Here is a 27,278-nt window from a genome sequence, read left to right as displayed (position 1 = left end):
GGTCTGTTAGCAGCTCAGCCCTCCATGAACCCGCAGAGGAAAACCTGCCCCCGGCCCCCTGCTTCAGCAGTTCCACCATGGGCCTCATCAGCTGGGCGGCCCCTCCATCAAACAGATAGCATTGCTCTGTGGGCTCTCTACCTAAGTGCCCCTAGAAAGGACAGAGCCTGCTCCTCTTTTCAGGGTGCCAAGGTAAGGCCTGGCAATGGCCCGTACTGGTTTTTAGCTCCATCCCTTAGTGTGTGAACACCAAGAGAGCTTTTCTACTGCCTGGAACCTCAGTTTGCTCATCTATAAAGCAGGCACAGTGGTATCAACTTTGGAAGATTACTGTAAGGTTAAAGACATATAGATAGTAAAGGTCCATGTGAGTAGATGATAGCCTACCTATGTCTTCTGACTGGTTCCATGAGCTCTTTCCACTTCACTGGCTTATGGCACAAACGTGTCCCAGATGCCCAGTCAGTGCCAAGTGCTGTGCTAAGTGCTGGGATTCCGTAGCAGGCCAGATGAGGTCCCCTGCCCTCACACCCCATCACATTTGGGGCAGGTTTCTCTTCTTCACAAAACAAGCACCTGCTTCTTTGCACCTGGACTTTGGTTGTGGTAGTGCAGAGTAAATACAAATCTAAAAAGGGAAAAATTGATTTTTCCGTGGTGTAAAAGGAAAAGAGTCTCTCCTTTCCTTTCTTAAAGATCATTTACTCTAGAAAACTTGTAAATTCTTTGTCCTTTTGGAGATGTGTGTAAATATTTTTTAAAAAGCTAAATAGAGGGGCGCCTGGGTGGCTCAGTGGGTTAAGCCGCTGCCTTCGGCTCGGGTCATGATCTCAGAGTCCTGGGATCGAGTCCCGCATCGGGCTCTCTGCTCAGCGGAGAGCCTGCTTCCCTCTCTCTCTCTGCCTGCCTCTCCATCTACTTGTGATTTCTCTCTGTCAAATAAATAAATAAAATCTTTAAAAAAAAAAAAAAAAGCTAAATAGAAAAAAAAAAAGGAAAAAAAAAGTTAAATAGGCCTTTTGCCAGTTCTAAACCAGAAACGTTCTTTCTCAAGGTCCTGGGAGCCATCTCTCTGAAATGTTAACTTTATTTCCAGGAGAACTTGACTTCAAACCCACCTTCTATGGTACCACATGAAAATTCTATTGCAGCTTTGGATAAAGACAGTTAGCAAACAAAACAGTCACTCTAATTACTAGGTAAATTTAGGGTGAACTCTGAGTGAAAAAATGTCTGTCCAGTCCTCTAACTTGAGACCATGATGTAGGTGTCGCACCTTCCTTGTCCACATAAAAGCGCGAGATTTCTTGCTGTCTCTGCAATATCTTTAGGGGACCGCCCTCAACTGTTTTCTTCCTCTTCTCTTCCCTTGGGGAGTTTTTGGGGGGTCTGGCAGATTTTGTTTTTCTTTATACTTAACCAACAGTAAAAACCAGGCTGGCTGGAGAGCGCTTTGTTACAATTTGGACAACCTGAACGATGAGCATTAGCGCCTCACCTTCCATCCCTGCATTTTCAGCCGGTGCTGTCCCCGCATCTCCCTGCCGCAGCGCAGATCCCCCATCCGCGGCCGCAGCCGAGTCCCGCATCCCTATTTTTAGCTGCCACAACCCTCGTGGCCAAGTGACAGGCAAGCGGGGCGGTGCCCGAGAGCGCCCGGCGCCGCCCAGCCCCACCGCGCCCCGCCCCTGCCGCGCGCGCCCCGCCCCCGTCCCGCCCCCCACGCGCCGGGAGGGAGGAGCCGGGTGCGCCACAGCCGGCGCGCGGAGTCGGAGCCGGTAGCCCGCGCCCTGCGGCCGGCGGCCGGCGGCGATGAAGATCTGGAGCTCGGAGCACGTGTTCGGGTGAGGTCGGGCGGCGGGCCACGGTGGGGTCCGGACCGGCACCTGCTCCTGCCCCCGCGGCGGCCGAGGAACGGCTGGACCCCAGACCGGGCCCTCGCCGAGCCCGCCCAGCCCCGCGCTGGCCGCTCCCAGACCGCGGCCCTGGCATCCTAAAAAGAGGGGGCAGGCTCTGTCCTTTCTAGGGCGTCGTTAGGTAGAGAGCCGGCAGAGTGGTGCAGTCTGTCTGATGGAGGGGCCGCCTGACTGACGGAGGCCGGTGGTGGGATTGTCGCAGCTCGGGGGCCGGGGGGCGGCCTTTCCCTGGGGGACTGGCGGAGGGCCGAGGCGCGGGACGGATCTCAGCCACCCGAAAGAGGCCGGACGGCGCGGGCCGGCGAGTGCGCTGGGCGGCGGGGCGCCCTGGTGTACTCGGAGGCCCGGGGGCGGGGGCACGCGGCGGGGAGGGGGCCCCGGAAAGTGACAGCCTTCTTTCCTCAGCCCACCCGGGAGCAGGCCCGATCTCGCCTGTACCATGCGCTCTTTGGGGCAGGGCGCGCGGCATCCTAGGGAGAACAGGGGCCTGGGGAGCGGGCCCGGTCCTCTGCTGAGATTGTGCTGTGCCATTGAACCCAGACTCTAAGCTGTGAGCTCGGCAGGAAGCCAAATGTGGAGAAGGCTTGTGGGGGGTCTTTCATCCTGAATGCACTTGTGGGCATGGAAGGTCTCCAAGCCAGCATGGAAAACGGAGAACTGTTTTAAGAGTACCCTCGTGACCTAAATGGTATCTTCTAAGTCACTTTGGTATGTGACACTATACAGTTATCCTTTAAGATTTTTTAAAGGAACACAGATTTTAAAGATTCCTTGATCCCACTTGGAGAAGCATTTTGTTTTGGGGAAAAAAACAACAAAACTGCGTGAAGTGAAATTGTCATCCTTTGGCCTTTTTATGTAAAATTATTACAATAAAACTTTATCGAGTGGTTTAAAACCTCTGAAATTATTTCTAATGAAATCTTTAGAGTTTATGAGATTCATTTTTGAGTGTTGATTTTGGTATGGTCTGCAGTCTTTCTCAACTGGGCTTCCCTGAGAGATCCTGTGAAAACCCCAGTGAGAATGACTCCAGAGATTCTTTTCTCAATTTTGGAGATAACTGGCACCATCCGAATGCAGAGGGAAGACGTTAAATCATTGAAACTGTGTGCCCAGGCAGTGGGGCTCAGTGTTCTCCCTGAACACCTGAGAAGGACTGCCCTAGAAGTTCTTGAAATGTTGGTTGACAAGCAGAAGTGAATGGTCAGCTATGGAAAGTCAGTCACTGTTGATAAACTTCACCCTCATAAAGTGTATGATTCAACAATTCTTAGTCAATTTACAGAGTTGTACAACCATCACCATAGTCCCGTTTCAGAATATTTCCATCGTGCTACAAAGACTATTCCCATTCCCATTCCTCATTCCCATTCCCAGGCACCCGCCACTCATTCCCAGCCCCAGGCAACCACTAAGCTGCTGTTTCTATAGATTTGCCTTTTCCAGAAATTTCACCTAGAAGTCGTAATACAATATGTGGTCATTTGTGTCTGGCTTCCTTTACTCGGCACATTTTTTTGAGGTTCATTGGTATGGTATCCTGCATCAGTCCTTCATTCCTTACCTTATTCATTTTGTGTCGCTGATACTCTTCCGGTGCCTGACATACAGTAGGTGCTCAGTGAGGGGGTGAAGAATCTCAAGGAAACCGGGTGCCCTTCCAGAATGAGGGCAGCTGTCCACCAAAAGAATCCCAGGAGGCCCCCAAGTTGCTGTGGACTAGGTGCTGACCATCTGCCATTGGTTTTTGAACAACTGCTGTTGATTTTTGAACTTCATATTGGCAAACGTGGCTGAGGACGGTGGTAGGTAGGCCTTTGTGGCAGACAGGTGGCGAGTGAGGTGTTATTCTGTGACAACAGGCCCTCTGTAGGACAGTATGAAATTGGAAGCCTGGCTTTCTAGCTAGGCTTTATTAATGAGTTTCCGTTTGCTTAGTCCTTAAAATCACTGATCCACCCTCCCCTTCGGGGATTATAAACCTTTCTTTTCCTTTTTATACTTGTTTACTTTTTATATATTTGTGGTGCTGACAGGTGACTCGTTGATTGGAGTTTCATAAACATACTCTTGAAAGGCAAGAGATAATCAGGCACAAAAGCTTTGGCATTTATCAAGTTTTCCTCTTGTGTCCACATCCTGAAGAAACCCCAGGACCCAGGGGTGCCTGGGTGGCACAGTTGCCTAAGCGCCCAACTCTTGGTTTCAGCTCAGTCATGATCTCAGGGTCATGAGATCGAGCCCCACATCTGGCTTTGTGCTCGTTGCAGAGTCAGCCTGGGAATCTCCCTTCCTCTCCCTCTTATTCTCTCTCTAAAACAAATAAATCTTAGAAAGAAAGAAACCCCAGGGCCTGGAGTGGGGCATAGCTGAGAGCAGTATGAACACAGCCATGGAAATGGAGAGCCCTCTGGGAAAGCCATCGGAATCAGCATGTGTGTTACCTAGATGGGGTTCAATGTAGTTTAAATAGTAATGAAAAATATAGGACTGAAATATAAAAATATAGAAAGGGATGTTAAAAATTAAACAGGTTTATAAATTTCATCCTCACAGCATTGACCAAGGTTTCAGGTAGGCCTAGAACAAGATCTTTCCTAACAGTCAACACAAGATTGGCTGGCAACATCAAGGTCATACACCTTGGATTCCAGCAGCTACCGGTATCTAAAAAGTGATAACCATCTCAGGGAAGTCAGGAGCTTTGGCGGGGATATGTACTCCAGCAGGCTTGCTTTCCAGCCAAGAGCAGGGAAAAGGGACCTCCCCACCATTTCTTTTAAATAAGAGAAATTGAACATTACAGACAAGAGTGCTGTTCCCTTTCTCCCCACAGGCAAAATTATGAACTTGGTGGGTATCATCCTTCTCAAGGTCTGTCTGACTACCTGTGTGTGTGTGTGTGTGTTATTCCATAAGCAATACATAATGGCATTTGTTGTCTTAAAATGGAAATCAACGGTATCACTTGGTACAGATCTTTTGACCATTTCTCTTCACACAGTATGTTTTTGAGATTGTGTGTGTGTATCCTATAGCTGCATGATATTCCATTGTATAACTATGTCACAGCTTATCCTTTCTCTTATTGAAGGGATATAACGTTTCCCCCTTTTTCCCTTATCATACTGCAGTGATCACTCCTGTATACGTTTCCAGTCCCTTTAATCAGGGGCCCACTTAGGCCAACAATTCTCAAACCCTTCAGCCTCAGGACATCTTAATACTCTTAGAAAATACTGGGTGCCCCAGGCAGTTTTTATGTGGGTTCTACCTACCACTATTTACCATATTAGAAATTAAAATGGATATGTTTAAAAATATTTATCAATTCACTCAAATTAATAATGATAAACCCACTCCATTCATATAAGTAACATTTTTATTAAAAAACAAACCTGTATTTTCCAAAAGCACAAAAATTAGTAGGAAGAGGGGTGCTGTTTTTTGTTTTTTTTTTTTTGCTAATTTCTGGCGTAACAGAAGATAGCTTGCTCCTCCTGTCTGCTTCTGCACCAGTGTTTTACAATCTGTTGTTTTGATTCAAATATACAAATAAAACCCAGCCTCACTCTATGAATAAAACCCGTTTGGTATTTTAATAGCCTTTTAAGTGATTGTGGCTGCTTTAAGTAATTTGCTGCTGTAACAAGACAAGTGGTTTCTGAAGCTCATTGCAATGGAAGATCTGAAAGCAGAATGACCAGAGTCGTCAGCCTGCCTTGAACATGAGTGGGTCTCTCCCTCTGACATCCCGCACCAGTCACTTGGAACATATGGGTTCATCGGGTTGGCAGTATGGGGCTGTCATCAGGCTCCTGGCAGAGGATACAAGTTTTCTAAAATTCCAATTTGTGATCAAAAGCTCAAATGTTCTCTTTGGCAGCAAATAACGATCAGTTGTTCTTGAAGGGATAGGTTCCCTGTATTCATTTTGGAGAATATGCCGGCCACATACCTAAGTCTGAATGAGCAAAGTCCGTCCTTCTGTTGTTTCATGTAGACGTGGTGGGTTGAGCTGGAGAGCCGCAGCTTGGCTGGGCCCCACCGCCCAGCAGCTGCCTGGTGCTCCCCCAGCCACTTGAACCTCCAAGTGCAGCCGGTCATCTTCCTGTGCACCCCGCTCTCTTGCTCAGAGTATTAATGGAGGAGTACTTAAGGGTCTAAATATAAAATTAATAGTCTTGCTATTTCATAATGGATTTCTTTAAGAGACACTGGCATTATTTTCCTGAGTGAACAGCAGTGAGCCTTGACACCAAGTGCGGTTTGGGGTCAGGGCCTGCATTCATGGGAAGAGGCCCCCAACTTTACCCTCTGTTGCTTTTGCAGCATTGGGGTAAAAGGTCAATATTGTCTAAAAGGCAAGTCATGTCTCAGTAGCACTGAGGCAGTTTGGGCCTGGCAGACCTCTGGAAAGGGCCTGGGAATCCTCCAGGTATGGACCATAGGCTGAGAACTGCTGGTCTGGGCCTAGAGTTGCTAGGGTGGGTGCAGGAACGCTTTGCCTTGCTTGGGGCAGCCTTCATTTTTTTTTTTTTTTAAAGCTTGTTATGGAAATTTTTAAAAGTATGCAAAAATGGAGAGCTGAGAATAGTGAGAGCCCACTGCCATCTCCCACGTTGACAGTCACCCTCTCACAGCCCGGCTGGCTTCACGTGTCCCTACCCACCGCTCCTTCCCCCTGGGTTATTTTAGGCAAATCCCAGGCATCCTATGATTTCATCCCACTTCATCTTCTGACACGCTGGCTGTGCATAGAGAGATGCCTGTGTTACTCCTTTCCACTCCCCAGTGTGCCAGGTGGACTGAATCCCACCACCTCCTGGGCTGCAGGGCCAGGTGCCGCAGGGGTGATGTCTGGTGCTTCTGCAGCAGTGCTGTGCTCTGAGGCAGCCCCCCACCCCCACCTGGGGATGGATTCCCATTCCATCATGGTTACTGTGAGTCACAGACATAGCTGGGACCGCATCTCTCAGAATGAACTTCAGCCAGTTCCTGGTCTGCCTAAGCCAGACACTGGCACACAAGCCCTAACACAAGGGCACCAGCCCTCTTAGCATCTCCCAGGCCTTGAGCCAATTCACCATCCACAGCTCAGTCTCCCCCTTTTTTCCAACACTTGATATTACCAGAGTTTGCCATTTTTGCAATGACTACTAGAGTATTTCCTTTAACCAAGAAGTGTGTGATACTGACTTAACTGTATTTAACCCTTATTTTAAAAAAAATGTTACTTCTTGAATCTGTTGATGTCTATATTAACTTACATGGCCCTCCTGCTGTAATCAGTAGAATTATTTATTATGTGAGTGTTTTAAGTGGCTTGTATTTAGTTTAAATCATCAGTAGAAAGATGTCAGGTTTCTCTATATAAGAAAGATTATTATGTAAGATACACTTCATACAAATACTTCAACTTTTTGCTAGTTTTAAGTAATTTTAGGAGGCACAGCCTATTCTGCTTAAAGTAGTGATTTTTGTGGGAACAACTCTTAGGACCTTAGCCTGCAATGCTTGCAGAGTATTTCAGTGAGAAGGCCCCCGTGTAACACAGTCCCTTGCTGCTCTCAAGCATCTCCAGCTTCTGCCCCGTTCCCTAGATCATGGATCGACCGTGTCCCTGACAGTTCTTCCTCAGAAAAGAAGGCTGTGCTCTGGGTCCTTCTGAGCAATCAGGTGTAACCACATCTCTGTGTCTTCATTGCTCTTTGTTAAAGCTGGTGAACAGGTCAACTCAGTGACACGATTCCATGGTTTGAAGAAGCATTTCTTTGTTTAAAAGAGGAGATTTTAGATCAGGAACATAATGGAAAAAACAGAGGGCAGGGGCCTGGGAGACCCGGTTCTAGAGCGGGCCCTGCTACAAATTTTTTGACAGAGGACAGAGTTTTATAAGCATAAAGTAAATTAATGGTCGGTAACTGATACTTTAAAAGGATGGCAAATACGGAACAAAACCAGCCCATCTGTTCATAATCTTTGATATTTGACTTCATAATTTCATTTCTAGGAATTAATCATAAAGAAAAATTAGATATGTAAAAGGTCAGTATACACAAATGTTTGCTACTGTCTTTATTTTATAGAGCAAAATTGGGAGCAATCGAAGTAACCTATTACAGGGAACTAGTTCCATATAAATACCTCTAGGATGACTTGTTGTGTAGCTCTTCATAATCAGATTTCTGGAAATAGATTCATGATATAGGAAGATGTTCATCATCAGTTAAATATAAAAAGCAGTGTCTGAGTATGGTCTGAGCATGATTCCAGTTTAATTTTTGTAAGGTGTGTGCGTGCGTGCGTGGGTGTGCCACATGTGTCTAGGTCTTGACTCTGGGCTGTGTCTATACATGCTGTTTAAACTTGATGGGTACAACTGCAAAAATGATGGTGTCGTTGACATACTCTTCTCTCCCGGGGGATCGGATGCTTCCTGGGAGCACACACATCCTGGGGAAGGAAGAATTAGGGGAAGAAGCACTTGGGGTGGGGGGATCCACACTGAAAACCTAAAGGGGCACCTCTGACTCCCTGTGGACAGCCGTAGGGTTCTGAGCCTAACCAAGCACTAAAGAAGTACTGGGCGGTCGTGAACGTGCTTTGGGACCTCTCTGATAGTGGGACACAAAACAGGGACAAAGGTGTCCATCCCCCCACCTCTAGGGCTCAGGCCCAGAGAAAGTGGGGCAATGGCCTGCAGGAGAAGCTTCAGAGAGAGCTGGAACACCTTCGGGGACTCCCACACAGCTTGGGGTCATCTCTGGGTAGTGGAATTGTGGATGCTTTTATTTTCACACATATTTTGGACAACTTTTTATAATCAGAAAAAAAAATATGTTGGCTACTTCACGTCACATACCACTTCACAGATGGGGCAAAATGCAGTCCACCCTTGAATAATGTGGGGGATTAGGAGCGCTGACCCCCTGTGCAGCTGAAAATTGTATTTTGTTTAAAAATATCCTTTCAGGGATGCCTGGGTAGCTCAGTTGGTTAAGCATCTGATCTCAGGGTTCTGGGATGGAGCCCCACATCAGGCTCCCTGCTCAGCAGCCTACTGCTCCCTCTCCTTTTGCCATTCTAGATATAGACATAGATATAGATGTATATTGCCCCTCCCCCTGCTCGTGTTTTCTCTCTCTCAAATGAACAAAGTCTTAAAAAAAAAAAAAATTCCCTTTCAGTAAATGGCCCAACTATCCACACAGTTGTTCAAGCCAGAAACCTGGGCATCTTCCTTGAGTTCTCTCTCCTTATTTTCAGGATTAATACATAACTTGTCATCCAAATTGGGATGCCTTTGAAAGTAAAAGGGGATACTCTTAATAGGTACCATAGGACTTATAGACTCTTGATAGGAAGTAGTATACTTTGATCTGTTGTGATCTTGGACATGAACTCAAGCCCCACGTGGGGCTTTGCACTCACTGGGGAGTCTGCTTGCAATTCTCTCTCTCTCTCTTTCCCTCTGCCCCTCCCACCAGGGTTGTGCTCTCCTCACTCAAATAAATAAATAAAGCTTAAAAAAAAAGAGAGAGAGAGAAAATCATAAGGAAATACATTCACAGGACTATTTTGTATTTATTGAAAAAAAAATCCACATATAAGTGGCCCCATGCAGTTCAAACCACTGTTGCTCATGGGTCAGCCGGTTCTCAGTAGAGCATCACTAGCTGGGATCAGTAGCCTGTTGTTCTAGACACACATAAGGCAGGCGCCTTACTGTACGGTAATAGCATTGAGCTCCAGGTGTCGAGGTGGTCAGCTAGGTAAAGCAGCCCAACTGGAAGTCACAGCCAAGCCTTCAGGCACCACAATAGTGCAGGCACAGAGGCAAACAGACTCCCGCTCCCCAGTGTTCCGCCCCTACCATGGCAGGGGCAGGTGGGAAGCTGGGGATGGGGAGACATGTCTCTCCACCCTGAAACCCCAAAGGAAAAGGTGCTGCCTCTTTAGGGACTGGGAGAGTGCGGGGGGTGGGGTGATGGGAGAAGTGGGCAGGAAGGTCCTGAGTGGAGGGAGGGAAGTGGCTCAGGCAAGACCCCAGTGCTGGGGTGGCCTGTGAGTGCAGCACCTGGGCTGGGAATGCAGACACACTGAGCATAGCTGCCAACAGCCTGAGACCTCTGTGTCCCCAGTGTCTCACCAGTCCTGCCAGGCGAAGCCTTCGGATGGCCACTGGTCAGCCCAGAAGGATCGCAGCGTCCTGGATCTGGGTGTGGAGCTGGGTCCTCAGATAGATTGGTTTGACTATACCTTTAATTAAAAACGAAATTTTAAAAACACTTAATGAGAGTATTAACGTTGATCTTCATGTCACTCCGTGGGCCACAGCACCCCTGGCGGCCCCATGCGGCTGGGGCTTACAAATGGAGGGATTGCCTGCTCACTCCGGATGATTATGTTTTTCCCACCAGCCACCCATGGGACACCGTCATCAAAGCTGCCATGAGGAAGTACCCGAATCCGATGAACCCCTGTGTCGTGGGAGTTGACGTGCTAGAGCGCAGTGTGGACGGCCGGGGCCGGCTACACAGCCATCGCCTCCTCAGCACCGAGTGGGGGCTGCCCGGCTTCGTGAAAGCGGTGAGCGCGCCACTGCGTGCCCCGGCGACACCCGCATTGTCCTGCTGCCCCCACCTTGCCCGGCGCGCCCCTGCCCCTGTACCGCAGCGCCCCGCCGCACCCGCGGCGGCCCGCTCCCGCGCATGCCCAGGCTACACCCGCGTGGCCTGGCTGCACCCTCGTTGCCCAGCCCAGGCTCTACCTGCGTCGCCTGCTTGCACCCAGGTTGTCCCCGCTGCACCCGCATCTGCCTGGCAGTCCCCATCCGCAGGAGGTGACAGCCTCTCCTGAGAGCACGCACTCAGGACGTCAGAGAAGCCTGCGAGATCGTTTGTTTCTCTGTAAACTTCCTTTAGTTTCCATCTCCGGGGTATGTGGCCTGGGTTCCTCACGCTCGGTCCTGGCCCCATCAGCATCGAGTCTATTCCTGCAGCGCTTCTCGGCCCTGTGTCCCTCGGGGCCGCCCTAGCCAGATGCCACAGACTGGGGGCTCCAGACATCTGTTTCCTTACAGCTCCGGAAGTTGGAGGTCCAAGATCAAGGTCCTGGTGGGGTTGATTTCCCTGAGGACCTTAGGGGAGGGGTCCCGTCCAGCCTCTCTCCTTGGCTGGCAGCTGATGCCCTCTTGCTGTGTCTGTGGGTGGTGGTGCTTTGCCTCACGCAGCCCTGCTGTCTCCCTCTGTGTGTCCTAATCTCTCCTTCTTATGAGGACACTGCTCAGACTAGGGTAGAGTCCACCCTAATGACCCGCATTTCAACTCAATTACTTCTCCAAAGGCCCTATTTCAAATACACTCACATTTTGAGATGCCAGGGGTCAGGAGGTCAACATATGAACTTTGGGGGACACAGTCGGTCCCTGACAAGTCTCTTCTGCAGAACCATCAAGGGAAGTCATTGAAAATGTAAATCCAAGCACAATTTCCTCCTGCCCGACCTGACCCCTGCTCTCTTCTCAACACAGATTCCCAGCCCTGATGTGGGCCCAACAGCCCAGTGAACCCACCTTCTCCCTCCCATGCCGGCCTCTCACCGTGCCGGGAGCTCAGCCCATGGGTCAGAGCCCAGGAGGCGTCATCTGCAGCCAAGTCTGCTGACCCCAGGACCCTGCCTGGTGCCTCTCCCTCTGTGGTTCCACCACCCCGCAGAGGGGCTTCCCTACACTTCCTGCTCCTCACCGTTTTCTCTTCTGTCAAGGCATTTATTACTGTCCCACATTCACCTCTACCTGAATCCATTCATTGGACCCATGCTGGCCTCCACTGCTGGGACAGAGGTACCCAAGGAGCTGTGTGGGGAGGTCCATGGCTGCGTCCCCAGTGGCATCTTTTGTTGAATAGATAAAGGACTTAATTAGTAAATGAAATTCGTGTTTGATGCTACAGAATAAAACTTTTGACGTGTGACTATGCTAGCTTTGCTTTGTTTTTTAGATTTTGGGGACCAGTAGGACTTTGACATACATCAAAGAACATTCTGTTGTGGATCCAGTAGAGAAGAAAATGGAACTTTGTTCCACCAATGTAAGCAATGGCCTAAGATGCGAAAGGTGCTTGGTTTTCCTGGGGATGGTGGGTAATGTCTTCATTTAGTTTTTTTTTTTTTTCCAGCCACCTTTGGTCTAAGGGAATCTTTTATTTTTAATGGAAAGGCTGAACTTATTTAGCAGTATTTTATTTACCTTTTTATTTCGGTATAATAAATGTGTGGAAAAAATGCATATAATGAATTGTCACAAAGTGAACATACCTTTGTAACCAGCAGACAGATCAGAGACAGGGTGTGACCAGCCCCAGGAGCTCCCCCTGTACTCCCTTCTGGGGGGCACCTCTACCCCAACCTCCATATAACCACTATCCTGACTTCCAACAGCAGAGGTGATTTTTAACAGTAATTTTATTTTATTTTATTTTATTATTTTATTTTGTTTTCTAACAGTAATTTTAAAAGCACCTTTTCCCCTTCACTCCTCTCTCATTCAAAAAAATTTATATCAGCCCACTGCACATTCAAAAAATATGTTGGGGAAAAATGCATGCGCTAGGATTTTTTATAAAATCCTATTCTATAAAAATGCTCTCAGTAGCTTTGTGCTCATTTACCTGGAGGCTAACCCAGAAGGATTTTGCTTTTGTATGACTGCTGTTGGTTTGGCGGTTTGGAAGGGCCTTGAAGACCAGGCCAGACTTAGGTTTGGGTGTGGAGGACAGGTGATGGTCACCAGAAGGTGCGGCCAGGACTTCAGGTTTCCCTGGGACTTACGGTGGCGTCCCCCTGCCCTGGCGGGGCAGGGGGTGGCTGGATGTTTCTTCTGTTCTGGTTTCAGTGAGCTAATCTGGGGATGGAGGGGTCTGGGCAGATGGTCTGGGAAGAAATGCAAAAGAAATAGAACCTAAAGCCATTTTTTGTTTCAAGATCACACTCACAAACCTGGTGTCAGTGAACGAGAGGCTGGTGTACACGCCCCATCCGGAGGACCCAGAAATGTAAGCTCCTGCGTCCTGGGATTGACACGTTGAACTCCAAGGTCGGGTGGGCTGGGGCCTCTCCTCTGTGAGGGCCACGCAGCCCGCTTACTTGCTGCTCTTGTTTAGGACGGTGCTCACACAAGAAGCCATCATCACCGTGAAGGGGATCAGCTTGGGCAGCTATCTGGAAAGTCTGATGGCCAATACCATATCATCCAATGCGAAGAAGGTACGGCGCTCAGGCCCAGCCCCGTGTGCACTCCGGGTGCTAAGTGCCAGATTGAGGGGGTAAAATGTGTCGTCCTGTAAGTCCTACCCAGTGCTGCATCCTTGGTCGCCAATGAACCTGGGATATCACCGCATTTTCCACGGTTACGTTCAAAACCTGCAGCAGGGAAGGCTGGCCCAGGCCTGGGGGGCAGGGGAAGTGTTGCGTGAACGTGGAATGGAAACCCAGCGGAGGGAACTACCGCTTCAAAGAGCTGACACAGCACAGGCTCAGTGCCCAGGACAAACCCTACATGTAAACCTGGTCAGGCAGGCTTTTCAGGTGCTGTCCTTTCCCACTGAGTAGGCACTGAGGGGCCTAGGCTGAGCCTCCCATCCGCCAAGCTCCCCTGGACTTAGCTGCTGTCTCTGTGCCTCCCCTCTGTGGGAAGTAAGCTTTGTGGAGGTGAGGAGAAGGGTTGGATCCCAGGAGGCCATCCTCCCCACGTCCCTAGCTGGAGGGCTGCCTGAGTGAGGCAGATGCTGCTTACAGAGTCCGGCTTGCCCTCCTCCCCAGCAGAGCTGATGGAAGGGGCTTGGAAGCTGTGGAAGCTGTTCCACAAGTTCCAGGTAACTCACTGGCCAGAGCAAGGCCTTTGGATCTCACCTGAGCTTCCCTCCCAGGCTGATGTCTTCCCAGCTGACTTCTCCTTCCCTCTTCTCTCCTGGTTTGTTTTGATCAGAAGTAAGTCTCCATTCTGGGGACCCCTGGGGGTGCCTACCATGCCTGTCACGATTTAACGGGAAAACTACTGACAGTTTGCGTTTAGCCTCGGCACCGAGAGAAGAGCTGGCCTGCCCTGTTTTCAAGAAAAATCCAAATCTGAGCAATGTTGGCAGTCGCTCAGCTCCGTTCAGGGGAGGCTGGGGAAGACAGGGCCCAGAGCTGCCTGCCTCATGTCCACACTGCGAGCCTCTTGGGAGGAGTCAGAACCTCACTCACTTTTGTGTGTTCGGGGTCTGCCTAGGGCAGGTGCCCAAAATGTTTTGCTGGAAAAGTAAATTACAGGCGGCAGGGAGTACTTGGCGAGGCCAAAGCCACTCCGAGGCCTCTTATGAGAAGAGTCAGGGGAAACTCAGCAGGGCCCAATGAAAAGTCTTTTATTTCACTTCATGTTAGGAGTTGCTGTGTTGAAGCCCTGCCAGACAATCACTTCCTCCCCTGTGGCTGTGTTCCCATTGGACAGCACGCTCAGGAGAAGGGGGAGAAGGGGGAGCGGGCCATCCGGGGATTTGGGTGGGATGAACCCGTGAGAAGGCTGCGAGGTCGCCCCCTAGTCCAGCACTCAGGAGGGAACAGTGCCGCTGATGGGTGCCCGTGTGGGGACAGCCCCAGCCGGTGTGAGGATTTCGGGCAGAATACGTACCACCTGATTTCTGAGCTTGTGAAACTGCCCTCTGCGGTGAAGATTGTTCAGGAACTGTGACCACTGTGTCTCCTTTAAAACTGTAGCGCTTTCCTGGTGCCATTTCGAACGCAGGCCGAGACCTGCTGTCTGCCGGGAGAGAAGCCGCATTTCTTACACCGTGTTGAACTCTTTCTGTGTTGCTCCAGGGGTGGGCTGCTATTGAGTGGATAATTGAGAATTCTGAGCGCGCCGTGAGCTAACGGGGTCTGCACCTGCACCCTATGACCAACAGTGGTAACTACAGTGCTCTTTAACCCCGTAGAGAATTTAGCTTCTTGCTAACAACCGTGTGCATGGTGGCTGGCGTGGGGTGTTCCGAGGTCTAGCTGCATGTGTCTCCTGCCCCCGGCTCCTTAGTATCTTCTGAAATGGAAACGGCCATGAGTTCATCCTCTTCCTAATTCATCTCCTTGTTTCACGGCAGGATTTGTTTCCCAGGGAGACTTGGGTATCCAGATTTGTTATCTGGTCTCTAAGAGAGGCAGTCCAGCTTCTCCCAGGCTGTTCTCAGCACCTGCTTGCTTAAACGTTTCCTAGAATTACTGCAGCATCAGGAAAGAGGCTGTTGCGAGTAGTCCCAGACCGATCCAATGGGAGGAATTTTTCGTTTTGGGTAGGATCTGAATATTTGCACATGTTCTTACAAAGAATGCCCTGTGGCCTTGCATCAGCACCAGCACCCAGCCACACGACTGCTACTGGCGCTTTTCTTTTAGTGGCAGAAGCAATTTCTAGCATCTTCTTGAGCTTTGCAAACATTCCTTGGTTTCCCAGGCCACCAGTGGCTGGACTACCGGAAAGGGATTTGACGCTTAATTGGTCAGCAGTCATCTTCACACTTCATAGGAAAGTCAGAGCATTTCCTGCTTCCCTCTGTTTAGGGAATCCTTATACTCCTGCCTTGAAACCCTCACCCTGTTGACCTTCCATACTGGGCTGCTCTGGGCTCCGCTTCCCACAGTTGGTCTGTCTGTCTGTCTGCAGCATGTGTGTACACACGCCGTGCCTCAGTCAGCAAACAGGAGCCGTGTGTTTCAGGCTCCTTTAAGAACTTCCTGCTGAAGCTTAAGTTGGCCAGAGACCTTCACCTTGAACCCAAGGTCATGATCTGCTGCTGGCTCTCTCTTCTTCCGTGGAGGCACCACTAAGGTGACTGCACATGGAGAGCCAGCCTGGTGAGCATAGTGTGTGTGGGCAGTGTGGCATATATGCTACGTCCCTCCGAGCTGTGGACTCTGTCACATTCTGTTTCCTCACAAACTAGAGCTAAACTGCCTCAATCTTTAATCAGATGCCTCATCCAAAAAATCAAAGAAGAAAGAACGAAAGAACAAGAGGAAAAAAGGAAGGAAGAAGGAAAGGAAGAAATAAGCGAGCCTTGAGTATGGTTCTGTCTGGGAGAGGTGTGGAATCTGCTGGAATCTGCCACTTGCCTAGTCACAGCCTCCACTGGGCTCTTTGGCTGTGACCTCTCAAGACAAGAGGCCTGTCTGTTGCAGACTGAGACCCAAAGAAGGGAAGACCGCTAGCAGGAGGAGGACAAGGGCCACAAAGCTGCCACACCACTGCTGCCACAGGCCAGCCGCCCCCGGGCCGGTGTTGTTAGACTGCTCTTATGCCTTGTCTGTCTTCCTCTGGACGGCAGCGTCTAGCAATTTTCTGCCGACCCTTGGGAGCTTACTAAACAACTTTGCTCTTTCCTGATGACCCCCTGTTTCCCTCCCACGCCCCTTGGCCAACTGTCTGCACTGTCAGTCTCTTCACACATCTCTGGCCACCGTCTGTCACGTCAGAGGCGACACCGTGCATCCTCCTCACCACTGTTAGGGCAGGTCTGCACATGCCGGAATAGGGCCGTCCACCCCCACAGTGATACGTGTGGTGACAGCACCGTGAGCTCTCCCATCACATGGTTGACATTGGTCAAGAGAGCAAAGCGCCCTGCCCTCAGGCTGTGGCTGGCTTGCCCTGGGCTCTGGGACCAGCGACCCCCTGGGGCTGAAGGCTTATGTTACTTGTCACCATCCAGACACATCCGTGGGGAGGCTCATGCATCGGGGCCACTGAGATGGGATGGTGGCAAGAGTGCTTGTGAGCTCGAGGTGTCCTGTCAGCTTTAAGGTACTTCCGGGTGGGAATTTTAACTTTCCCGTTTTCACAAGCAGAATGTAAAATCTTTCCATCTGCTTTGAATTCTAAAAACTTTAGAGAAGGCCTTCTCCATTAGGGATGAGTAGAACTGTGTTCTACTGTTTTTTTTAGATATTTTTTGTTTGATAATAGTATTTCTAATCCAAAATGAAATGATATTCATTTCTATTTTCATCTGAATATTTTATGCTTATAGCTCCTGGTAAAAAGGAGTTAAAAGATTTATGGTAAGATAACCCTCCCCCCTTACTCGTTCTGCAAAGCTCATTTCTACCCTTCTGAGGGGACACTAAACTCTTTTGGTAGTTTTTGGCTTTTACCACTAGATTTCTAAATAAGTAAACATATTCTGCTATTTCTTGATTTGTCTATTTTATTTTATTTTATTGAATATTTTATTTATTTATTTGACAGAAAGAGCACAAGCAGGGGGAAACACAGGCAGAGGCAGAGGGAGAAGCAGACTCCCCGCTGAGTGGGGAACCTGACATAGGGCTCCATCCCAGGACCCTGGACCATGACCTGACACTTAACCAGGAGCAGACACTTAACCAGGAGCCCCTTGATTTGCCAATTTTAGACATTATCTAGATATTATTTACCTGTTTGGTAAAGTATTATTTTATCTCTCTCATCTCTTTCTCTCTGCTCCCATTCCCTCAAAATAGCTACATTGTTTATGGTTGAAAGCACATTCAGAGTTTCCATAATTCTGAAAATAAAAATACATAGCTATTGCTTATTACCAAGCCATAATTGCATTTTCTTTCTTATACAACTTTTTCCCCCTTGGTGATAATAGTAATTGTCTTATTCTTTTCATGTATTTAGTTTTATTTTATTTTATTTTATTTTTTTTAAAGATTTTATTTATTTATTTGACAGAAATCACAGAGTAGGCAGAGAGGCAGGCAGAGAGTAAGGAAGGGAAGCAGGCCCCCTGCTGAGCAGAGAGCCCGATGCGGAACTTGATCCCAGGACCCTGAGATCATGACCTGAGCCGAAGGCAGTGGCTCAACCCACAGAGCCACCCAGGCGCCCCTTAGTTTTATTTTTTAAAAATCTCTGGCTGAGTCCTTCCATATTCTTACTTGCTCTCTGCAGTACCTCGTGATGTCATCTTCCACAGGTCAGTCTTTTTGGGCAGCCCACCACCTCCCAGTTTCTCTGGCACCTTCCTTTCTGGAAGGCAGGCCTTACTCTCTGACCAAGCAGCCATATGGCTGTCATCCCTTTCCCTGGGAATTTCTGGACATTTCTTTGACATTCTCCTCTCCTGAAACTCTTGTTTCCTTGCTTCCTTGCCTTCCCTTTTCTCTTCCCTGTCATAGGATGGAAAACAACATCTCATCATGGCTTCTAAGACTTGGCATATCTGAAAATGTCTCTTCTATTCTCATACTTTGTTCATGGCATAGTTGGACATATAATTCTTAAAAAAAAAAAAAAACCTTCCACTCAGAATTTGGAAGGCATTGTTCTGTTGTTTTCCACTTAGATTATTGATCCTCTGTATGTGACTTTTTTCTCTCTCTGAAAGCTATTAGGATCTCTTTATCCTTGATGTTGTGAAATCTCACGCAGTTAAGCCTTGTTTGAAGCGAACTTTAAAAAAATTCATTGTGTTGCACTGTGCATGTTAAATCCCTCATTTTGATATTGTACTATAATTATGCAAGATATTATTGGGGGCAGTGGGTAAGGGGTACATGGGACATTCTTGTACTATATTTATAGCTTCCTGTGAATCTATTATAATTTCAAAATTAAAAGTTAAAAAAATATTAATAGTAACATCATGGAAAATGGTAGAGGCAGGTACTCCCAGAATTGGTCCCTCCACTGAAACAACCAATAAGCTGGCATAAAAATGACAAAATCAACTTTTATAGAACTGTGGATTTTAATAAAATGCTTCAAGCAGGGGAGCACTTAATGAATCTTGATTAACCTACCCTGCAGATTTTGGACTTGCCAGCCTCCATAATTATGTCAGCCAATTACTTAAAATAAATCTCTGTCTATATGTACACATTTTATTGGTTCTGTTTCTCTGGAGAACCCACATTATTGAAGCTAAATTGACATCAGTTCAAATTAGATTAAAATTTCAGTTCAAATGAGATTTTTTTCTGAATTTAATACATTAAATAATTAATGTATTAATTATTATAAGCAGTAAGAAAATAATCAAGACAGACCCAGAAAGGAATAAGAGGAATCAGAATGGTACACTAAAAAGATAAATAAGTAAAAAGAAATAAAAATTTAAAAAAATCAATCAAACACAACAGATGAGGCTGGAAAGAATCCAGGAACAGAGAATTATAAAACTCATAGAAATCAATGAACAGAGTAAGAAGTTAGTGTTTCTTTAGCATTACTTACTTTAAAGATGAATAGATTAAACAAACCAGTTAAAGGACAGAGTTTGGGAGAATAGATGAAAAAAAAGATGATCCTACTATATATGCTGTCTACCAGAGACTCCCTTTAGATACAAAGGGTTGAATGTGAGAGGATGAAAAAAGATATTCCATGTAAAGAATAACTGAGAGAGCTGGGGGTGGCCATACTAATATCAGACAACATCTACTTTTGATAAAAAATTGTTACAAGAGGGGCGCCTGGGTGGCTCAGTGGGTTGGGACACTGCCTTCAGCTTGGGTCATGATCCCAGGGTCCTGGGATCGAGCCCTGCATTGGGCTCTCTGCTCAGCAGGGAGCCTGCTTTCCTTCCTCTCTCTCTCTGCCTGCCTCTCTGCCTGCTTGTGGTCTCTGTCTGTCAAATAAATAAATAAAACCTTAAAAAAAAAACTCATTATATTAAAAAAAATTGTTACAAGAGACAAACAAGGACATTATACATCAATGAGGGGGTCAATTCCTCAAGATGACAAAAGTTATAACCATTTACACACCAAGTTACAGTGCCCCCAAATATATAAAGCAAACATTAACAGAACAAAAGGAGAAAGACAATTTCTACAATAATAGCTGGAGACTTCAGGGATCCACTTTCACCAAGGGATAGGACATCTAGACAGAAGATCAGTAAGGAAATGGAGGACAAGAACAACACCATAAACCAACTTGACTTAACAGACATCCGTAGAACACTTCATCCAACAGAAGAATACACGTTTTTCTCAAGAGCACCTGGGTTATTCTCCGGGATAAACCACGTGTTAGGCCAAACACCAAGTCTTGATACATTTAAGAAGACTGAAATCATACCAAGTATCTTTTGTTACCCCAATGAAGTGAAATTAGAAATCAACAGTATAAGACAAATGGAAAATTCAGAAATATATGGAATTTTTAAATTATGTTTCTAACAACAAATTAAATTAATTTGTTTTTTTTTATTTTTTTTTTAAAGATTTTATTTATTTATTTGACAGAGATAAATCACAAGTAGGCAGAGAGGCAGGCAGAGAGAGAGAGAGGAGGAAGCAGGCTCCCCGCTGAGCAGAGAGCCCGATGCGGGACTCGATCCCAGGACCCTGAGATCATGACCTGAGCCGAGGCAGCGGCTTAACCACTGAGCCACCCAGGCGCCCCTTAAATTAATTTGTTAAAGAAGAAATTATAAATGAACTTAGAACATTTTGAGGTGAATGAAAGTGAAAACACAACATATGAAAACTTATGGGATTCAGTGATCAGAGGGAAATTCATAGTTGCAAATACCTACATTAAAAAAGAGAAAAGTGGGGCGCCTGGGTGGCTCAGTGGGTTAAAGCCTCTGCCTTCAGCTCAGGTCATGATCCCAGCATCCTGGGATTGAGTCCCGCATCGGGCTCTCTGCTCAGCGGGGAGCCTGCTTCCCCCATCTCTCTCTGCCTGCCTCACTGCCTTCTTGTGATCTCTGTCTGTCAAATAAATAAATAAAATTTTTTTTAAAAACTTAAAAAAAAAAGAGAGAAAAGTTCTCAAATCACTAACCTGACTTGAAGGACCTAGAAAATGAAGAACAGACTAAACCCATGGCTTGCAGAAGGAAAGAAATGAAAACAATTAGAGACGAAATCAACAGAGAATAGAAAAAGAATTATTTAAATCAAAGTGGTTACATTGAAAAGGTCAACAAAGTTTACAAACTTTTAGACTGACCAAGAATAAAAAGAGGATTCAAAATAAATATATCAGAAATGAAAGTGAGGCATTACTATAAATCTTACAGAAATAAAAAGATACAAGAGAATACTGTGAACAACTGTAAAGCAAAGTAGATGACCTATATGTGACAAACTACGAGAAACACACAAATGACCAAGACTGATTTAAGAAAAAATGGACTCTCAATAGGTCTATGACAGTTAAAGACATTGAATCAATAACCGAAAACCTTCCAGCCAAAGCCTCTCCGAGGGCAGCATAGGAAGAGCACTCTGCAGTTTGGTGGGACACCCAGGCAGATGGGCTGAAGGCAGGCATCTGACCAGACTGCAGATACTGCCCAGTAGTGGCTCCAAACCCACAGCAGGCAAAGGGAGCCATTGCAGATGATTGAACTGAAGGCAAATGCAAATGCATCTCAAGGACAACAGTAGGACACACACAGCCCACACAGGAGACATCCCAGAAGTGCCTGGTTCCGGGGAACAGGAAGCATTGTGCTGCATGACAACACAGTCCTCTTCTTCATAAGGCCCCTACTTTAAAGATCGAGAGACGTAGCAGACTTTCCTACCCCTAGAATCAAACACAGACAATATGAGGAGACAGAGGAATATGTCCCAAATCAAGAACAGGACACAATCACAGCACAAGAGCCAAATAAATGGAAATAAGAGATATGTCTGATAAATAATTCAAAATGGTGAACATAAAGATACTCGCCGGACTTGAGGAGAGGGTGGAGAATCTCAGTGCGACCCTCAACAAAGAGACTGGAAAAAAAAAGCAGCTAAAGATGAAGAACTCAGTAACTGAGATAATAAATGCACTAGAGGGAGTCCATAGCAGATTAGAGGAGGCAGAAGACAGTAGGCTGGCTATAATCAACTAAATGAAAAGCAAGCATTGGCAAAGATACGGAGAAACTGGAACCTTTGTTCATACCAATGCAAATGTAACATGATATAGCAACTCCACTCCCTACTTTTATACACAAAAGGATTGAAAACAAGTACACAAATTCTTGTACACGAATGTTCACAGTAGCACTACTCACAAAAGCCAAAAGGTAGAAGCTCAAGTGTCCTTCTGCTGATAAATGGATAAAAAAAGTGGTCCCTATAGACATTGGAATATTATTCAGCCATAAAAAGAATGAAGTAAGGATACACACTACAACATGCATGAATTGCTAAGACATTATGCAAAATAAAAGAACCCAGACATGAAAAGACCACTTACTGTATGCTTCCATGTATGCGCAATGTCTATAATGGACAGTCCATATAGATGGAGAGCAGGCTGGTTGTTGCCAAGAGGAGAGGGGAGGAATGAACGGGGGAGAATTTGGGGAGATTTCCTGGACTTTATCTTCCAATAACTTCACTCATTTTTATTTGGGCAACTGTACTTTTAATTTCTTGGTCTCTCCTGTTCTTTATGGCATTCTATTCTTGCCTCACAGTTTAGTATCTTCCCTCCTCTCTCTGCAGAAGTAGATGTGAAGAGGAGCCTTCTGCTGCCTCTGGGTGTCTCCTCCATGCCCCTTCGCATGGGAGCTGTTTTTCTTCCTGACATACTTGACACACAAGCCGAGGGGCAGGTGGAGAGGCTTCACTGCAGGGTGACAATGGAGGTTGTCCTTGGCTTTTTCCTTGACAGCCAATGACTTTTTCTCTGGAGTGGTTCCATTTCTTCCAACAAGACTTCTCAACCTCTGGGGGCAGGGGCAGCCGGGGTCTAAGAGCCAGGCTCCCCTGTGGTTCCCTCCCATGTGTCCCCTCTCTCTGGACACCTCGGGGCTCTGAATGGCTTGTGTCAGAACCCCCTCCACTGCCTCACAGCCCGCACCTCTGCTTTCCACCTTCTTGTGGTGGCCCAATGACGATGCTGACTCCGTGGGTTCTGAATTTTGTTTCTTTTGTATTCCTGATGGTTTTATGGACAGAAGGCCAAAGGTTTTTCCCCACCATCTTGAAATCAGAGTTCTGTTGGCTTTTATAAACAATATTCTTTCCAAAAATACGTAAAACAGCCCATTTTTATGGTTAAAAAAAAAAACAAAAACAACAGCACAGGACTCTGTTGAAGAGTAAAAAGCTCCTCCTTCAAGGGAGGAGAGCCTGGCATTTGCCGTTTAATTCCTGATTTTTACAAAGGCTTCCAGAAGTGTTTTGTGCAAATGCAAGTTATGTATTTTTTTCTTTTCTTTTATTAAACACAGACAGAACTGTACTGTATATACTCTTTTGTGCCTGTCTTTTTTCTCTAAGCAACATCACCTGAAAAACTTTCCTCTTGAGATTTAGCTGTGTAGCACTGAAGTCTTAATTCCTGCGGGATCTGGGGGCTCCTTGTAGATCAGCCCTGGATTTACAAAGGCAGTGGGTGCAGGGTAGAACACCTGTCATTCTGCAAACCACACTCTGCCCCCTCGAGCGACCTTGACACTGAACCCTTTCTCTCCTGACAGCCTCACCGCTGGACTACTAGGTAGCTCTGTTCCTCCTCCTGGAGGTCATGGTCTAAAAACTGCCCTGGAGGGGGTTCTGTTCTAGAGGGGAACCCGGAAATTTGTGATCTGGGAAAGCACATTGTGAAGCAGGGCTAAGAGTTATCAGGAAAGGTAGATTGTCTTGACTCCTCGAAATGGCTAGCATGTGCAAGGGACCCCCCAGTGTCCTTCCAGAGGAAGACTGCATCTTTAGGGGAAGGGTATGTAAATGTCAGTTACTCAGCCACTTCCAGGCTTTGGTGGGTTGAGAGTGTCCTCCAAATAAGCATACACACCTGTCGGATTTTTCATTCTCCTCTGCCTTCCGTTATAAAGAAAACAAAACAAAAACAAACAAACAAAAATTCAGATAGTCAAGACTGTGGTAGTGGTTATTTTCAGAGTTCTTCAGTATGAAATAGTTTGGCTGTATAACTTTGATTTTGGCGTGGGAATGGATTCTGGATTGATTTGTGTGGCTCTGTTTGGAACTCAGCACAAAAACGAAGGTCGTATGATAGCATATCATGCAAGCTGGGTGGCAGAACCTTGGGAAATTAAACCTCGCTTTTGAATTTGAGAAAATAGGTGAAAGGTCACCTTTAACCATACAGTGTTGCTTCACAATAAATCATCTCTCCACGCGGCTGTTGCGTTCCTGTTCTGTAGGTTCCCCCAGCCCTCCAAGGGGCCTCATTTCCTGGACGCCCTCTCTGGCAGGAGCTTTTGAAGAGAAGCGCGGTGGGACCCTAACACGGTGGGCTTCGTCTCAGCGGGCAGGGGCACGCACCCCGGGAGGTCCTCAATGCTGTTCTCTCGGCAGGGTCGCGAGGCCTTGGAGTGGGTGATCGGCCGACTTAACACGGAGTTGGAGGGCCTGGCAGCCCCTGCCTGCGCCAGAGCGTGAAGCCCCCGCGGCGCCCAGGACCCGAGGAGCAGGCCCAGCAGCAGGTGCAAGGCGATCACCACCTCCCCCCACCGCCACGCACCCCACCCCCTCCTCCCAACAGGGGTCTGCGCGCTCGCTCCCCACCTGATCTGTCGGAGGGAGCCTCCGTGATTAGTGCATGCCTAGAGACATTTAGAAAAGGGACTCTGGCAAAGGAAGCAAATGTGCCACATCTTGGCTTATAGCTTACCTTCACCTTCATCTTCTTTTTTTTTTTTTTTTGGATGGAAAGTTTTGTTTAATAAACAAGAAATTAAATCTCTAATATCCTTTCCCCAGAAGCCAGAATATCAGAGTGTGAAAGGGAATGGCTTTCTCCCAGCGTTCACATAGAAGTTTCTCGGGGCCTATGATCCTGAGTTTGCGGCGATCACAAGCGCAGGAGAGTCCGGTCCGGCCGTGTGCGCCCCCCACCGCGCGCGGGCTGCCGTTTGCTGACATTCCGCAGCTGGAACGCTGTTCTGCGTGCGCGCTGACTCTACTGACCAGACTTTATCTTCTGCTGACCACAGACCTTAGATTTAACTTAAGATATGGGTTTTTAATTATATGCATAACATAAAGCATCCCTGTTTCCTTTTAGTTTCTGAACATGAAATAGGGTACTTTTTCCCTTATTGATGTTTTAACTAAACCAACCGGCTTCGTTTTTAGAAGAGAAAGGACTATGGGGAGAAACTAGTTATTTCGATGATGTCATATTATTCACTTATTTTATTGCCCAAGCATAGAAATAAATCCAGAATCCTGCTGCCTTTCCTCCGTTTCCAGTGGTATATCCATCCCTGTTACTGTGGCCCTTGAGTTCGGTAGGAATAAATTTGAACACACTAGTTACTGTGTCTACTCTTCAGCTACAGTAGAAGTTCCTGGGATGCTGTTTCCTCTGGAAGTTGGGCTTTCTAGAGCACTGTGGGCACACAGGCCAACCTATGGTGTTTGCATTGGTCCTGCCTTCTGGTTAAGTAGCTAGTTCTAGAAGGTTCGTCCAGAAGCAGAGCCAGGTGCTCTCTGGAAACAGTTTCCCTCTTTGTAGAAGAGTGCTTGTACTACATATTCTTTGAAGTCTGTTCCGCCCATTTGGCATTAGAACCAACAATTAAAAACTGTATCTGATTTGAGCTGGTGGTTTTTTGGCTGCTAAAGAGTAGATAGATGCCTGCTTGCCTCTGGCATTTTCTGTGCTCACATTAAGGAAGGGTTAGGCATGCTTTGATATAGGAGTTAATTGCTGGGTGTTTCTGTTGTGAACTTCATCTTTTCACCCCAGAAGGGTCTTCCCTAGCAGCTCTCTCCTTATGGCTGAGCCTTAGGGAATGCCCGGCGTGTTTAGAACAGGTGCTCATAGGTTCTGTTCACTTCAGGGTCCCAAGAAGGAGCAGGGTTACTTATTTGGGTGACTTGGAAGCTGAGACAGGTACCCTTTGTGTGCCAGCTGTCAGATTTATAGGTATGCAGTGGTACATCTGGGCCAGTGTGGGACAAGCTGCAGTTTCCTCATCAGAAAACGCAGACGCCTATACCATCTCAAAGGATGGAAGCAGGGAGCGGATGGGCAGCGCCTCAGTGCAGCCTGGTGGCACCTTGGCCAATGGCGTCACCATTAACTGCTGGCGCTGGCTGTCCCTTGGGGGGCACCACTGCACGGGGCTGGAATTGGGAACCCTGGGCCTCCTTAGTGGAACATCCTTTTTTTGTCATGCATATATTTTAACTTTTTTTTTTTTTTTTTAAGATTTTACTTATTTATTTGACAGAGATCACAAGTAGGCAGAGAGGCAGGCAGGGGGTGGAGTGGGGAAGCAGGCTCCCTGCTAAGCAGAGAGCCCGATGTGGGGCTCAATCCCAGGACCCTGGGATCATGACCTGAGCTGAAGGCAGAGGCTTAACCCACTGAGCCACCCAGGCGCCCCTTTTTTTTAACTTTTATAATCACTCTTAAGTGTTAACTGTTAATGGTAAAAGAGGCAAGTGGGAGGACATTCATGAGTCCTAACTCGGGACTAATTGGGATTTCTAGACTTGACTGCTCATTGTGATCTATGCTTGTCTTAGATTATAGGACAGCTTGCTTAGGGCAGGGGTTGGCAGACTCTTGCCTATGAGCTAAGGAAAATTTTTGCGTTTTTAAAGGGTTGTAAGTAAAGCCCCCCACACAGAAGAGGATGCGGCAGAGACCCCGTGAGGTGACCAAGCCTATTATTTACTCTCTGGCCCTTAAAGCTGATCCTTTTCTTGGGGATTCCACTGCATCTCTCAGTCAGCATGAATGAAGCTGAATTTGTTCCCTTTCACCCAGCTGCTTTCTGTTCCCCCCATTGCTAAGTAGTGCTACTTCCATTTTCCAAATACAAAACCCGGGTTATTTAAGACTTCTTCCTCCTGCTCTTTCTGTAGCCGTTTGGAAACCAAACATTCCTTTGAAAGATCTCTGGTCAGTTCTATGCCTTCTCATTTTCACTGTCACAATTTGCTTTAGGTGTTTATCACCTTATCATTCCTGGGAGGGCTGGCCACATCCCACGTGGTCTCCTCCCACACTGAGCAGTGCATGACCAGTGGGCTGCTGCAGAATGTTCCACGATGCTCTGTGACTTCCCAGGCCAGGTCCTAGGAGACACTGTGACTTGGACCTTGCTCGCTCGTGCATCACCGGCTCTGGGGCAAGCCAGCTGTAGGGTCATGAATGATAGGAGGAGCCGGACAAGGAGGTCCATGGGTTAGGAGCTGTGAGAGGGAGCCATGAGGGGGTGCCATCTTGGAAATGGATCTTCTAGCCCCAGGGAAGCCTTGAACTGACTCTGGGCCCGGTGGACGTCTCGACTACAAGTACCTCATGGGATGGTAGGCCAGAACCACTCGGCTAAAGCTGCTCCTGATTTTCTGATCCATGGAAACTTGTGAGATAATAAATGTTTATTGTTTCAA

The 27,278-nt window shown here is 47.2% G+C and overlaps 1 protein-coding gene across 5 annotated transcripts; it reads left to right on the top strand.

Annotated features, from left to right (window-relative positions):
• Positions 1–1,724: 1,724 nt before the first annotated feature.
• Positions 1,725–27,278, top strand: PRELID3A (PRELI domain containing 3A). 5 transcript variants are annotated; one of them, XM_059409156.1, is made up of 7 exons: positions 1,725–1,844; positions 10,343–10,511; positions 11,924–12,013; positions 12,906–12,976; positions 13,085–13,187; positions 24,225–24,352; positions 24,633–27,278. In XM_059409156.1, the coding sequence occupies exons 1-6, from the start codon at positions 1,813–1,815 to the stop codon at positions 24,306–24,308; spliced, it is 549 nt and encodes a 182-aa protein (XP_059265139.1). In that variant the 5' UTR covers positions 1,725–1,812; the 3' UTR covers positions 24,309–24,352; positions 24,633–27,278. The 5 variants fall into 5 exon arrangements, with proteins under 5 accessions (XP_059265139.1, XP_059265138.1, XP_059265141.1 ...); XM_059409155.1 differs by having other exon boundaries at positions 24,630–27,278; XM_059409158.1 differs by lacking the exon at positions 24,633–27,278 and adding an exon at positions 14,781–14,868 and having other exon boundaries at positions 24,225–24,314.

The sequence above is a fragment of the Mustela nigripes genome, chromosome 8 (genome assembly GCF_022355385.1).
Source record: "Mustela nigripes isolate SB6536 chromosome 8, MUSNIG.SB6536, whole genome shotgun sequence".
Lineage (NCBI taxonomy): Eukaryota > Metazoa > Chordata > Mammalia > Carnivora > Mustelidae > Mustela > Mustela nigripes.
Note: the sequence above shows the minus strand (reverse complement) of the source record. Positions and strands in the feature narration are given on the sequence as shown.